Consider the following 15,861-nt stretch of genomic DNA (forward strand, 5'->3'; position numbering starts at 1 on the left):
TAATCCATTGATTATCGTGTATTTAAATACATCTGTAGAAGCAGATATGAAATATAGAGGTATAAAACAATGATTTTTTTTATGTCTACAGAATCTGGTAAAAAATTCAGATAAGATACAGCAGGAACACCTTGTCTTTACTACACAGTGTTTGAGGCTTCTACTGGGACTTGAAGCATGGGGCTGACTCAATGGTTGGCAGAGGGAACCATCAGAAAATGCCTATACTCCTATGATTGGCAGTTGATATTGTCTGCTAGAACCTCAGCTAGTCTCTCAGCCAGAAACCCTATGAGGTCTCTCCCTGTGATCTTTCTGTGTGAGATGATTTGGACTTCATCTTCACCCAACAGGATGAGTATTTTCCAAATTTGAGGGTTCTCAGAGAATAAGGAGGAAGTGCATGACATTTTTATGCTCTAAAATTTTAAGTCATGTAGTGTCCCTTCTGCTCTATTTTTTGACTGAAGAAGACATAAAGCTCTAACCAGGTTCAAAATGAAAGAACATAGACCCCACCCCTGGATAGGAGGAGCGTCAAAGTTATATGGAATAGGAGATATTGTTGCAGCCAGAAATCTTTGAGTACAAATTGGTCAATGTCTAAACATTTACTTTCTATTTTAGATCTACTTTGACTCCTTAAATGAATCTTAATATGGTTATTTACCTGTGTACTTTTATGAAAATACGCTTTTTAAAACCATTTATAGGGACACCTGGGTGGCTCAGTGGTTGAGTGTCTGCCTTCGGCTCAGGGCATGATCCCAGAGTCCCAGGATCGAGTCCTACATTGGGCTTCTTATATGGAGCCTGCTTCTCCTTCCTCTGCCTATGTCTCTGCCTCTCTCTGTGTGTCTCTCATGAATAAATAAGTAAAATCTTTAAATATATATATAGCTTCTTTTTTTGGAGAAAAAAGTATAAAAAATATCAAATGTCAATATTTTTGCAGATATCCCGACACAGAAGGAATCATTCACAGCATGTCTTGAAAGATGTCATTACTCCATTGGAACAGTTGGTAAGTCTATTTCCCTGTAATTCTGTATTATTTACCTACTACTATAGAATAAATTATTCCTAAACTCAACAACTTAAAATAGCATGCATTACTATCTCATGTTTGTGTGGGTCAGGGATCCAGGCATGGCTTAGCTGTGCCAGAGTCCTCTGGTTCACAGTTCTTCAAAAGATTTCAATCAAACTTTAAGTAGGAATTGGAGTCACATCTGAAGGTTTGATTGGGGAAGGATCTGCCTTCCTGTTCATGCACGTGATTGTTGGCAGGGTTCAGTTCCTCCAGGAATGTGGTCCAGAGGCTGCTCTCAGTTCCCTGTCACATGGGCCTCACCAGTAGAGCCATGCTAGCAATTCTGCTAGCGAGACAGAAGGTGAAATCTTTTGTAACCTAATCATAGTAGTGATATCCTGTCAACTTTTCCATGTTCTCTTGGTCAGAATCAAGTCACTAAGTCCAGTCTATACTCAAGAAGAAGGGACTACACAAAACTGTGAATTACAGGAAGCAGAGATTTTTTGGGACCTATTGTACTTATGACAATTTTTTTTAAAGAAAAATTTAATCCTAGGGTGCCTGGGCGGCTCAGTTGGTTGAGCATCTAACTCTTGGCTTTAGCTCAGATTGTGATCTCAGGGTCATGAGATCAAGCCCTGTGTTGGGCTCTGCACTCAGTGTGGAGTCTGCTTGAGTTTCTCTCTCTCTCTTCCTCTGCCATTCCCACTCATGCTCTCTCTCTCTCTCTCTCTCTCTAAAATAAATGAATAATTTTTTAAAGGAAAAAATTAATCCCTTACCAGTAGATTCTAAGCCCACTAAAGCATGAATTTTTTGTTTCCATTTTTGTTTATTGTTTTATCCTAATGACTAGAAAAGTGCCTGAAACATTGTAAATAACATGAATGAAATATTAGAGATATCTTAAAAACACATGAGCCCAACTTTCCTGATATGTTCTGACACTTCTTTCTGTTAATGATTCCTTTTTGATAAACATAACACCATTTTTCTTTATGCTTATCCTTCCTGCTAAATTTCACATTGGCCAACATGCTTCCAGTTTCATGGGCTTATAGGACACTGCACTGAGATGACTTGATTTCTAGCTTTTCCCTGCTATTCCATCCCTATTATCTTTGGGCTTTCTCATCCTCAACACCAAAAATATTTCTTTTTCTAGTTCAGTTCTCTCTTTCATTGTTCATGTTCTAGATCCCTCATCTCTACTCTAGCCATTGCTCCACTACTTTCTTTGTTTTAGAATAAAAATTCCTTACAAGGATTGACTACCTTTTTTGTTGTCAATTTCTCCCCTCCTTTATCTCTTGAACCAACTCCATTTAGGCTTTTATCTCAACTGCTAATCTCCTATCAAGGTCATCAATTGCTTCCATATTGCTAAACCCATAGATAAAGTCTCAGTTTTCTCATTAGATCTGAGCAGTTTTTTTTTTTTTAAGATTTTATTCACTTATTCATGAGAGAGATACAGAGAAAGGCAGAGACATGAGACACAGAGAAAGGCAGAGACATAGGCAGAAGAAGAAGCAAGCCCTTTGCAGGGAGCCCTATGTGGGACTTGATCTTAGGACCCCAGGGTCATGATCTGAGCTAAAGGCAGATGTTCAACCACTGAGCCACCGGGGCCACCAGGGTGCCCAGACCTGAGAAATTAACCCAGTTGATAACTCTCTCTTTTTTTAAAATAATTTTTAAAAGATTTTATTTATTCATTCATGAGAGACAGAGAGAGAAAGAGAGAGAGAATGAGAGAGAGAGAGGCAGAGACACAGGCATAGGGAGAAGCAGGCTCCATGCAGGGAGCCTGACATAGGACTCGATCCCAGGTCTCCAGGATCAGGCCCTGGGCCAAAGGCAGGCACTAAACCACTGAGCCACCTGGGCTGCCCTGATAACTCTCTTTGAAACACTTTCCTCATATGACTGCCATGAGTAAATCGCTTTCTTATGGAGCTTCAGTGAATTAAATAGCCACCCATGTTCCATTAAATAGAATTCCATTTTGCCCAGGCCTTCAAATGCTTGTGATGGCACCCGCACCCCTCCCCTGGACTCCATTGTGCCCCTCCCAGTGATATTGTGTAGCAGTTCCATACCAATCTTCAGGAAACAGTACTTTTATTACTTCATTTTCCTTGTGAAAGCATTCAACAGCCTCTAATTCTCTATGACATCAAATTTATAGATTTCTCTCATGGTCTCTGATTTATCTTATCTACTCCCAAATATACACCCTCAAACCAGGGATGGTAACATCATTAAGACACATCTTTTACCCTGAGGGAACTTGGGTTTTCTGTGACAACTGTTATCCTCACAGCACTCTTTTGTGTTGTTCACCCTCAGTTCATGGGTAATAGGCTTGTTCCATGGCTACGCTGTAATGCTTTGAAGTTAGGGGTTAGGACTTATATTTTCTTTATTATTTCATACTTCGTCTTACATTGCTTTTGGCACGAGGGCTTGTTCAGAAAAGACATGTTTGTCAACTGATTTATTTATTTATTTATTTTTTTAAATTTTTTTATTTATTTATGATAGTTACAGAGAGAGAGAGAGAGGCAGAGACACAGGCAGAGGGAGAAGCAGGCTCCATGCACCAGGAGCCTGATGTGGGATTCGATCCCGGGTCTCCAGGATCGCGCCCTGGGCCAAAGGCAGGCGCCAAACCGCTGCGCCACCCAGGGATCCCTGTCAACTGATTTAATAATAAGATATTAATGGTGTATTAAAAGTATATTGTTGATTTAGATGTTAATAAATATATGCCTGCTATTTATAGAAGTTCTTTGTGAGAGAGATTCTCTAAAACCTGCCGAGGAGGAGGCATGGATGGCCAGGGGGAGAGAGAGAATCCCAAGCAGGCTCCACACCCAACACAGAGCCCAACATGGGGCTCAATCTCACGAACCTGAGATCATGACCTGAGCTGAAATCAAGAGTTGGTTGCTTAACCGACTGAGCCACCCAAGCACCCCTGATTAACTTTTAACTATCCATTACCATTCATACCAAGACTTGAATTATTTTCTAAAACCTATAAAGTTTTCTTTATGTTTGACTAATCTAACCTTATATTATATTTACCTAGACACACATACTTTTCCTCACAAATATGGTTATGTTCCTCACTTTCATCTCTACTACTCTCCTCCCTTCCACTATTGCTTCAACCAGAGGTTCTCGCAATAGTCTCCCTTAGCAGTACCAACCAGGATGACCTATTAAACATGCAATAATATACATTGAAGCATTTTAGAAAATAATAAAATTCTTTAAGTCATTATTTTTACCATATGGATTTTTGAGCTTATTTATGTCCAACATTTTTTGCTGTATAAATCCCATTTCCTTGATTTCAGAACTCCCCTGAACATTTTCTAGAAACCATGAGAAACCTTGGCTTTAAGCATAACTGGCAAAAGTGCATCATTAGATCTATCCCCTTGGAGAAAAATGATTCACTTTTTAAAAGTGGAATCTGCCATGGTGGGTATGCCAATAGATGCTATCACTCTCCAGTAGCCAGGCTTCACTTCTCAATGGCCCCTTTAATGAAGTAGATAATGATCAACATGGTTAAACAGAAGCATAATGCATTTGTTCTGAATACTGGCAAAAATACATTTCTTGCTGGAGTCTAAAATCTCATGGCGGAAACCACCCAGTTCACTGACAGGTGACGTCATTCATGCCACATGGTATACAAATCCATTTGCTATCAGTGCAAGAGACCTAAATTATTTTCTGGGAATCTGTATGGTTGCTTAGCAAATGCTATAATGCAGCAACGATTTTCACCACAAAATGTCAAATATACTAATATGTGTTTGTTTCCCGATCTTGTGTATTTCATGTTGTATCTGTTCATGATACCTAATTATTTTCAGGGCACTTTCCTTTTTTCCCTCAAAAAAATGCTTGACAAAAATAACCATGTTTATAACATGCTAAATTTTTATCATCTTTATTTTTTTTCAAAAGAGTATGAGACAGTCTATGGATAACCCTGCAGGAGTCAAAAGCCTGTGGCAGGTTTTAGAGAATCATCTGCTGCCTCCTGAGCTGGGAGGATTTGTAGGACAGAGCTCAGGAAGTTGCCATGGCTTGGGGGCAAAGCAGGCTTTTGCAGATAAACCTTAAGTCTCAGATTCTACCTTTTGGAGCCAGATATCATTTTGTGGATTAATTAATACTTGTGAGGGTTTTGAGGATGAAAGACATTGTAAGCATACAGTGTTTTCTTATTTTAAAACAAAGGACAGCCACTTTGGGGGAATAATTCTATTGATCAGGCTATGCTTTCCTTAAATCGCAAAAAAAAAAAAGAAAAAAAGAAAAAAATTTCCCAAAAGCTCTTCAGGCTTTTAAAATTTTACTTTAGTAAGATAAAATAACATTCCCCTGGATCTTCAAGTTGGTAGTGTGTTAATAACAAGTTATATAATTGAATGACTTCAATAGAAACCGTCTCCTGGGTTGTTGTTGTTTCCTGTGCCCTTCCTTTATTAACGTCCTGTATTTGTTGGGGCCATCCCTGTGCTAGGTGCTATGCTAAATTTAGAGTATGCAGTGATATGCTAAATAGTCATGTCCTTTTCTCCAGGAACTTTCAATCTAGGAATGAAGAGAAGCTTAATCAAGTAAAGGAAGGCATCATTCTTTAAATGCAAATCACAAAACGTGCTATGGCAGCAGAAAAATAAATTTCTATGAAACAGGGGCTAGCCTACCCCGGATTAAGTAGTCATAAAAGCATTCTCTGAAAGGAGCATTTAAATTGAGATTGCAGGATACATAGGGTTTGTCAAGAAAGAACTTGAAGAGGAGACTGTGAACACGAGGAACAGCAAGTGAACGGCAAGTGCAAAGGTCTAGAGATCAGAACAAAGTTAGTCCATCTTAAAAAACTACACGACTGTCATACTGGCTCGAATGTAGTGAACAAGGGAAGTGGGTTGGGGGTGCAGAGAGAGGGAGGCAGTACTCAGATGATGAAGGGCCTTGAGGTGATGGTAAGGAGATTAGAAGCCATTAAAAGACAGAAATAGGTTACAATAACATCTCCCATCCACATTTGAATTTCATTTAACTCTAGAGTAGAGAAAAAGAACACACACACCACCACCAACAAAGGCTATTAACATTGAGCAATGCTTTCTTCCTTACTGCCCAGACCAAAATTAGGTTATAACAAAACAATTGAATTACGCTAATAAATTGCCCAGACAGGAACCGGGAAGGCCATTCCTTTCTGAATTCCAATGACAGGCAAAGAAAGAGCAACGTATTTAAATCAAGGACACAAAGAAATATAATTTAGGGAAGGAGAAAGAAATGGAGGATGAGGAAGGAGAGGAGGGATACAGGAAAAAACCCCAGAATACTGAAGAAAACTCTTGAGACACAAAGATGTACCCTCATCATCAGCCAGTTTGCCAAACAGAACCCGGCCTTGTTTGGTGGAGGCCAAATGAAACACACTGGTTACAAGATGAAAGGCTCAGGAAAAAAGCCACGGGAGTTCTTAAACATCCAATAGCAGCTTTTGCAAGATGACATTTTGATGAGTTAGGGGTAAATAAATCAGAGACATGTGGGTAAAATTTCCCTTGAAATACACAGGGGTTTAAAATGATGGGGAAAAGCATTTGGCAAAGCATAATATGTGCTTTGCCAAACCCAGCATTTGAAAAACGGTTCAAGACATTCAGCAGAACCCCCAAGCCCTACGTGTTCTCTCTTCCTCCGAGAAAGTAAGAGGGACAGGATGTGCACAAAAGCGTTGCACAGCATATACACTAATAGGTGTAAATAAGTTGCAATGGGCAAACCATGCCTAACTCTGAGACCTGAAATCAAGACCAGCCTCTCTGAGAAGGCTTGGTTGCTCTTTCCAGACACCGCTCGTGTATGACAGGGAATCATTTTTCTTCGCTTTTCTTCTGCTCTCCTCTTCATGTAATCACTGGATCCAACTTGAATTTTGGTTTACCACTCTTTATAAGTATATACACAGTAAATTATGTATTTATGTTAGGCCAAAACACCATATTTCATTCTTGAGCTATATGTAAAGTAGTTCTAAAATTAAGCATTTAACTTTAAAAAAAAAAATTAGAGCTTTATGTGATATACAGATAAGCTGGATTTTTAAGGTGATTTCCCCCCCTCTGCTTTTGTTTCCGTGGCTAATGGTTTGTGTCCACAGCAAGTCCATAAACACGGTCAGCCTATCTGATATTGCAATAAAGCTAGAGTCAATATAGAAATAACTGGAGACTGAGAAGAAAAATGCAGGCAGTGAGTCCCACAGAAGGGAGTGGTGCACCCTGAAAACAATGTCACCAGAAGGAAAGCCAGTAGAGATAGGTAGGATGGATATATATAGCATGGTGATTATGGTTAATAATATTGAAGTGTATACTGGAAATTTGCTAAAAGAGTAGTTCACAGGTGCTCTCACCATAAGAAATACCTGAAAAGGTAACTACGTGAGGAGATGGATATGTCGATTAACTTGACTATAGGAATTATCATTTCACTGTGTATATTAAAACATCCTGTCATACACTTTATTTTTTGTAAGATTTTTTAAATTTATTTTTGCAAAAGACAGAGGGAGTGAGAGAGAGAATGAGTGAGGGGAGGGGCAGAGGGAGAAGCAGACTCCCCTGAGCTGGGAGCTTGATGCGAAACTTGATCCCAGGACCCCAAGATCATGACCTGAGCCAAAGGCAGGCGCTTAACCGACTGAGCCAGCCAGGCGCCCATCTCGTACACTTTACATAAATACAATAAAAAAAAATGAAAAATTAAGTAAAAAAATAAAACCAATAGAAAGAAGAAATACCTATTTCTGCAGATAGTGGAAAGTGAAGAAAAGATTAAGAAAAAAAAAAAAAAGAGAAACAGCATTTGGGGGTAAAATGATACAACCAGATGTGTACTTGTTAGTAGAAGTCATCCAAACAAACAAGATTGTCCACAAAGCACTGAGATCTATAAAAAGTTCAGAAAGAACGTGGCAGGTACTTTACTATTAGATTGGAAAGTAAGTAAAAACTAAATCTGTTTGAGAATTCTAGTGGCACAGGGTTGTGGTTATAAAGAGATGATGCAGAGCTTTCTCAGAGGGAGGTCAGTCGGTCATACAGAAAGTTTCACAGGGCAGCACTACTTTAAAAGGCACACTTCAGTTCAGGAATGGGGCCTGCCTCAGCTTTGTGAAGCTAGAAAGGTTTCATTTCTCAATGATCGGGATCCCTGGGAACTATCTCCTAGTAGCCAAATTTGTAAGAAGCTGATATAGAAACAAGAGCTCTGACGTATAAATGTATAATGGGAGATGTACTGATACTGACTACTTACGTCACCCATGTTATATATATCAGAGGACCTCAGAAGCTGAATTAGGAGTCAGAGGGTTGCCAATAAACACAAAGAACAGAGTCAAAGAGCAATAATCTCAATACATCGACAGAGCAAATACTGTAAAGCATAAAGGCTGTGTGATTCTGGTGTTAAAAGTCAATCCCTTCTCAAAAAAAAAAAAAAAGGTCAATCCCTTCTCATCAAAATTTGGGGGAAGTCTTAGGTTCAGTTCATTTCTATTCATAAAGATGCATTTGAGCAGAATTCTTGTGGTGGCCTGGTGTAGATGAGAGCTTGTTCTTTTCGATCGGACTTCTTTTATCTGAGAACAACATGAAGCCTTCACATAATAAATTGTGGTGTCTGTACTTACGGTTACAGGCTGGTCTTTCTTCCACGATTGTTACCATTAATCAAAGGTTGTCTTCTGCACTCCTGCCTTGTCTATAGCCTCCAACTTAGGTTGATAAACAGGTGCTATCTGGGTATCCCAGTGCCATTCATTCTTCTCATCTATATCTCAGCACAGTTGTGTCTGCTGAGTACTTCTTCAATGCTAGCAGACTGGCTGGCATCCAATCTGGACAAATTGCTGATCTTCCCTGCCACTTAACATTAAATAGGGCTTCTAAGGGACATTGGACAAATAGCTCAAGAAACCAGATTCAGCATCTAAGAATTGGTTGACAGTTTTTTTAAATATACAAGTCCAGGGAGTGTCTGTACTTTAAAAAACTTCCAGTTGGCTCAGAACTTGGCCTATAGTATCCTAAATTTAGACATAAAGCTATACATAATTTTGTAAATTACTAGAGATAAGACCATCTGAGCCTTAAATGACCAATATATTCAACTCTAATTTAAAGATTATTGTCTCTTCAAACCATGGGATCAACATAAAGTAGGAATAAATAGTTAGAATAATTAATCTGGAACCGTATATATAAATCCATAAACAAAATACACAGCAATCTTCTACTTGTTCTAATACTTCTTTCAGCTCCCATGAACCTTCCAGGATAACTGATTTCTAGTGCTTGAAACATGGTGAGTTATTTTGAAGTATCATGAAAAGAAATAATAAAGTAATTAAATCTACCTCATGGAACTCTTGCTTGCCGGCAGAGGACTTAAAATAGTGCAATACTTTCAGTGTAAGAAAACTGGTTAGAATTTTCTATTCCAGGACAGCAGCTGGCCTGAGTCGCTGAGACGAGTAGAAGGGAGTATGGTAGCCAGTCCTCAAAAGAAAGGAACACGAGTATTTTGAATGTGAGCTCACAAGCATATAGCTTCGATAAGATTAAGCGTGTCCTATTAATCTTTGCAGTCCCATTGTGAGCAGAGCAGCTGGTATTTAAGGGGAAGAGGATGTTACTAACTGAAAATATGTTGAAAGAATGAATGGGTGTACATGATGTATGGAAGAGGTAATTGAAGGAAAAATGTACACCTAATCCCAGAAATGGGATCATGTGCATGATCATGTGTATGTAACTACATGTCACTAAGTGTAGATACATAAACATGTATGGTAGTAGTAAGTGTGGTAAGAATATATAGTAGGAGGATTATTAGCTGTCTCTAATGACCTAAAAGGCAGCTTGGACTTTGGAAGATGATATAGGAGAAGAAAATTAACTTGCTATTCACCTCTTCCTCTTTCCTTTTTCTGGGGCCTCTCTGGGTTTATGCATGGAAATTCTACTGCATTGACCCAAGACCATGAGAACTGGTTTGGCCTGGTTAATGACAATAATGTCACACTAATAGAACCTTAGCATGAGAAATTCAGCCCCTGGCCTCAACCTCAGTATCCTGAAAAGATCCAGGAGTGTCTGGAAAATCATCTCTTACATATGCAAGGAGAGAGAATTTTAAAGTATGCATCTCAAGCTGCTTGTGTTGGTTTCTCTCTGAAAGAATATTAGTTTTTTTTCCTTTTGAATTTCTTTTCCCTTTTTAAAGAAATGTCCATCAATAATACATTACAGGCACTAAACATTCACCCAGTGGTCTTTTAGTGAGTTTTTTTGGAGAAAAAAAACAATATTCTTAGTTGAGAATGCATGCATTGATTTTTATGAGGGGTTGAAAAGTTTTGTAGCTTTTTGGTAGATAAACTCAGACTTTTGGTAACTATTTTATTATCGTCAGAAGAAAGCTTTAATAAAACAATAAATTTTGTCTATGGTTACACAATAAAATTTCTCAATATACATTACTAAAGAAAGGGAACATCTCTGTGATGCTAATTGCTACTGAAAACACTTTTCTTCCAAACATTTGTAGAAACCAGTGATGCCCAGAGTTCAACACTGAACTTATTACATGGGTTTCAGGGGGTAGACAAACAAAATTTTCTGGTGCTGAGAAAAAAAGGACAGTATATATAGAAAAAAGGTGAGAAAAACAAATAAACAGATGCATCCAAGTATAAAAATACACCATTGAACATCATGATTCTAAAAATTATCCAAGAGACCTTTGTAAACTCGTTTATACTGTAGAACATGCTGAAGTAGAAGAAATTTTCTGGAAATGTAGATATGTGAAAAACTGCTATGAATCATTATTAGTATCTTCATCACTATTTATTAAAAATGTATTCATCAAATTGACTTTAAAGGCAAATACTGTGCTATGTATTAGGAATATAATAATGAACAAACCAGAAAAAATCTCACCTACCTCATAGTGAGCCTTGTAAATAGCCAATTCATTAACTGGTGAAATTTTAGTGGTTTGGGACAACTCATCTATCCCCAAATATCTCTGCCTCTCACCTGTCATAAGCAGATGGACTTTTTTTTTTTTTTTTTTTTGGCTTTTTCAGTTTTCTGTAAAGATTTTTAAAGGCCACCTGGGTGGCTCAGTAGTTGAGCATCTGCCTTTGGCTCAGGTCATGATCCCAGGGTCCTGGAATGGAGTCTCACATCAGGCTTCCCACAAGGAGCCTGCTTCTCTCTCTGCCTATGTCTCTGCCTCTGCCTTAAAAAAAAAAAAAAAAAAAACAATTTAGAAAAATTAAGATAGTCACTCATTCATCATTCACTAATTTGTTTAAACAATATTTATAATTGTGATTATTGGTGTCAGCAAGTACTGTAGGTGCTGGGAACCCGGATGTGAAATGTAGAACCAGCACAGGTGCAGGTACAACCACATACAGTAGTCCCTCTTATCAGCAGTTTCGCTTTCCATGTTTTCAGTTACCCAGGGTCCATCGCAGTCTGGGAGTAGATGATCCTCCTTCCAACATATCTTTAGAAGGTCAATAGTAGCCTAATGGTATGTCACAAGGCCTACATCATTCACCTCATTCATCTCCTCAAGTAGGCATTTTATCATCTCACATCATCACAGAAGAAGGGTGAGTGAAGTACAGTAGGATATTTTGAGAGAGAGAAACCACATTCATTCAATTTTTACCACAGTATATTATTGTAATAATTATTTCATTTTATTATTAGCTATTGTTGCTAATCTCTTAGTGTGTCTAATTTATAAAATAAATGTTATCTCAGGAACCTATGTATAGGAAAGGACATAGTATATGTACAGTTCGGTACCATCCATGGTTTCCGTCATCCACTGGGGGTCTTGTGGTCTTGGTATTCTCTGCAGATAAGGGACACTATTGTAAATGGATAATGTGACCCAATAAGTGCCATGATAGTGATAATGACAGAATGAAAATGGGCATTTGTGATAGGGGCACCTAAAAGACATTGCAGAGGAATCTCGGAAGGACCTTCTAACAATAGACAAATTGCATCAAATCTACTTTAGGAGTTTATGGGTTGCAGACATGGTGGGGTGAAGTATTACAGTCAGGGAGGAAAGCATATAGGACGGAATTGAGGGAATGTGGTCCTTTGATATTAGGCAGGTGACTTGTAAAAGCTTTTAGCATTTGGGCAGGAGAGAAGGTTGAGGGCAATTCATCTAGAGTGAAAAGATAGAACACAGGGTAAGGACTTTAGATAAAGGTGTGTGGGAAAGACAGGGGAAAGTGGCAATAGGGTCCTTGGAAATTAAAACGCCTATTAAAGACTTTGCTGGGAGTCAACACATCACCATTTGCATTGTACATTTATTTATCCTAGAACTCCTCTGCGAAGTTATCACAAATTGTTGAATCTCCTTTAAGAAACTTGCAGTTGCATGAGGAACAAAAGCCAATAAATGATAATTTATAGCGTATAAATATATAAAGAAATTATAAGTAAATAAATAAGCTAGAATATTTCCCTCTGCTATCACTATGACCAGCGTTATTTTTAATATAATTACAGTTTTCCAATAAAGCACTACATTTTACATTGTTGCACGTAATAGGAAAGGAAGCAAACCCACATTATGGAAGAAGATAACAAAATAACACCTACTATAGTGTTTCTTGGTGACTGAACGAAATGCATGAACTATCACTGTTTTAAATGCCTTTCATGGTTCAACTGTCTCAGTTACTTGGTCCCACTGAATTCTTTCTACTTCCTGGCCTCAGCAGATACACGAGGTGGTGAAAAGATTAGGAGCAAAAAGGAAGAATTTTTCTAAGGTTGATCAACCTTAAAATTAAGAAAAGCGTTAAATTTATTTTTGTTTTGCCATTTTAATCAGTTTTATAAGCAAAGTGACTTCAGTGCTCAGAAAGAAAAGTGAGTAAAGGTGTATCACCGTCTAACAAATCATCCACATTACTCTTTGTAATCTTTCTTTTGGATATTTAACGGCTTGTAATGACAATGATCTTGCAGGCACTTCCCATAAGCTATATATGCATTATTAATGAAGTTCTATGACTGGAAACTTCCATCACTGCAGTGACTATTGGAAAGCATAGGTTCATTCAAAATAATAATGCATAGGGTTTGTCACAGTTTTAACATATGTATTCTTCTTGCAGATGGTTGAAAAAGAAGGTTATCTTCAGAAAGCTAAAATTGCAGATGGTGGAAAGAAACTAAGGTAATAAAAGTTCCTTAATTCCCTTGTCCATAACTACGATAGTTCTCCATCTCCTCAACTTATGTCACTGCTGTTGTTTGGAAAAGAAGGCCCTATGATACAAGACCACAAAATTTCCCTCTGCTATTACTGTGATCAACGTTATTTTTAATATAATCATAGTTTTCCGGTAAAGCACGACATTCTATATTGTTGCATATCATATTAAATGAGGTGCTTCTTGTCCTCCCAGAACTTGAAATCTTTAAAAAAATGCAAATAAGTAAGATAATGGGTCTTGATTTTTGAAATTAGCAGATCAAGGGATGCGTGCTCTCATTTTGCAGTCTGTAAAAATCTCCCTACAGTACATTGGCAGCATGATTTTTGAAGATTGGGGAGTTTGAAATACACTTGCTGCTCAGATAAAAATCATTTGAGAAAAATAAAAGGCAAATAAAATCATCTGTTAGATAAGAAGTTGAACTTGCTGCGTTTGGAGATGAAATGAACCCAGAGTTGGTAAGAGAAATTAGAAAAAAGAAAGAATTCCTCATGTAACAGCCACAGGAAAAACCTCGAAGGAAAAAATGAGGTTGATAGAAAGGTAAGAAAAATACTAGACATTCTCTATGGATGAGATACTTAGAAATAATCATTTCCATTTTAGGATGTTTCCTATTTCTCATATACGTACTATTATTTACTTAGCTTTGTGCTAGGTGATATGCAAGCTACAAAGATGTGTAGAAAGTGCTCAGATTGGGAGACAAGGCATTTACTTATGACTGTGTTATTAACAGTTAAAACCATAAAGGATGAACGTACTAATTAGCTACACAATGGGACACTTGTTAATTGTTTAATGCAATTCATTACTGGAATGGCACTCTGGCCAACAATAGGCCATAAAGTATGCTTTTGTTTGCTGCCTGTAATGGAATATGTATATATTTGTTTAAAAGAAGTAAAACTGAAGAAAACAATTATCCATAATTCTGCTGCTTAAGAGAGCTATTTCAACTTTAAAGAATAAGTTCTGTGTTTGACTGATATTGTGTTTTATTGTGGAATAGTAAGCAGGGCCTTGAACCCCCTTCTACACTGTTTTTGTGTAGTGACCCTGCAGCCATACTCCCTTGAAGGGTCCAGGAGAAACATGAACAGGACAGAAGGTTAAATGCAAGGCTGCTGTAAGAGACTGGACTGGTCCCTACCCCACTGGACAATCTGGCTCAGGGAGTTGGACTCTGAAAGGGTGACAGGAGGATTTTTTGACTTTGGCTAACCCAGCCTAGTGTCCTCCTTTTCCTTGGACCTCATCACCAATTACACCCCTCAAGGAATTAGCACCAAGGGTGGAGCAAGGACTCTTCCCAGGATGAATAAGTCAAGACTCTCTCTTACCTTACCAGTCATGTGCACACAAAGTCTAAAGAGGGACAGAAAAGGACCCAAGGACTTGTCTAAGTTATCACTTCTACTTTCACTGGGTCTTGGGACAGGAGAGGAGGTGAGAGCTTCTATCTTCCCCTCAAGCCTCATGCATGGAAGAGGAGGAGATACTGAAAGGAATTTCAGAAAATAAAGATGATTCTCCACCAAAATGGTTTTGCTCATAAATCATCCTTATAATTTTTTTTTTTCCTGGAAGGTGGTGTCAAGAAAAAGCTGAGGAGCAGAACAAGGCCCTTCCCCCAACTAACTCACACAAAGTATATTTTTAGGCAGTTTCAATCTGTGTGTACACCATTTTGTATTTGTTTCATTTGTCGTTACTTTAATCAGTTTGCAAATCATTTTTGAGCTCTAGTTTAAATTCATATAAACATTAGTTTGCACCCTGTTTTATTGTAATTTCAATCAGTTTGCATACAATTATCCATTCTTTCACATTTTTTCACTTAAAGTTATATACATTTTAGTTTCCTTTTTTTTTTAATATCAGGTGCACAGAATTGAGTTGATTTTACTGTTCAATGTGTGGCCTTGCATTATCATCAGTCTGGGCAAAACTCCTACCTGGTTTTATTTTATTCTCAGTTTCTAATACTCAGTTCAATCCCCTGTAGAATGTATGTTCATCAAATCCACTCTCCATGTATTCATGTGGTTATGTGAGTGAGCATTCTAGTAAATAGTATGTAGTTGTGTGTAAGTGAACGTGTCCTAAATTGCTTCAGTCCTTCTGTGTTATAAACTTTATTCTGTTTCTTATTACTTTTATTCAGTGTTAGTGTTTGGACATGCATCTGTGTCTATATATTTAAACTAGGTTTGTTTCTTCCAACTGCTGCCCATTTTGCCATTGTGTACATACTTCATCTGTCCGCACTGGACCCCTAATTGTCCCTAACTTCTTCCATCTCCTAAACAACGTTGTAATAAGCCATACATATATGTCTCCCTATGCACCTGTTAGGTATTCCCTCTGGGGCATATACTCAGGAATGAAGGATTCCTTGGTGGTAAGATTCACACATTTATAAATC

The 15,861-nt window shown here is 38.0% G+C and overlaps 1 protein-coding gene across 2 annotated transcripts in view; it reads left to right on the top strand.

Annotated features, from left to right (window-relative positions):
* Nucleotides 1-15,861, top strand: part of ARHGAP15 (Rho GTPase activating protein 15) — a 609,765-nt gene that overhangs the window by 82,915 nt on the left and 510,989 nt on the right. For both annotated transcript variants that reach the window (XM_038565114.1, XM_038565115.1), the window contains 2 exons: nucleotides 956-1,024; nucleotides 13,329-13,390. In XM_038565114.1, coding sequence (XP_038421042.1) covers nucleotides 956-1,024; nucleotides 13,329-13,390 — 131 coding nt within the window. The remainder of the gene's footprint in view (nucleotides 1-955; nucleotides 1,025-13,328; nucleotides 13,391-15,861) is intronic.

This window comes from Canis lupus, chromosome 19 (genome assembly GCF_011100685.1).
Source record: "Canis lupus familiaris isolate Mischka breed German Shepherd chromosome 19, alternate assembly UU_Cfam_GSD_1.0, whole genome shotgun sequence".
Taxonomy (NCBI): domain Eukaryota; kingdom Metazoa; phylum Chordata; class Mammalia; order Carnivora; family Canidae; genus Canis; species Canis lupus.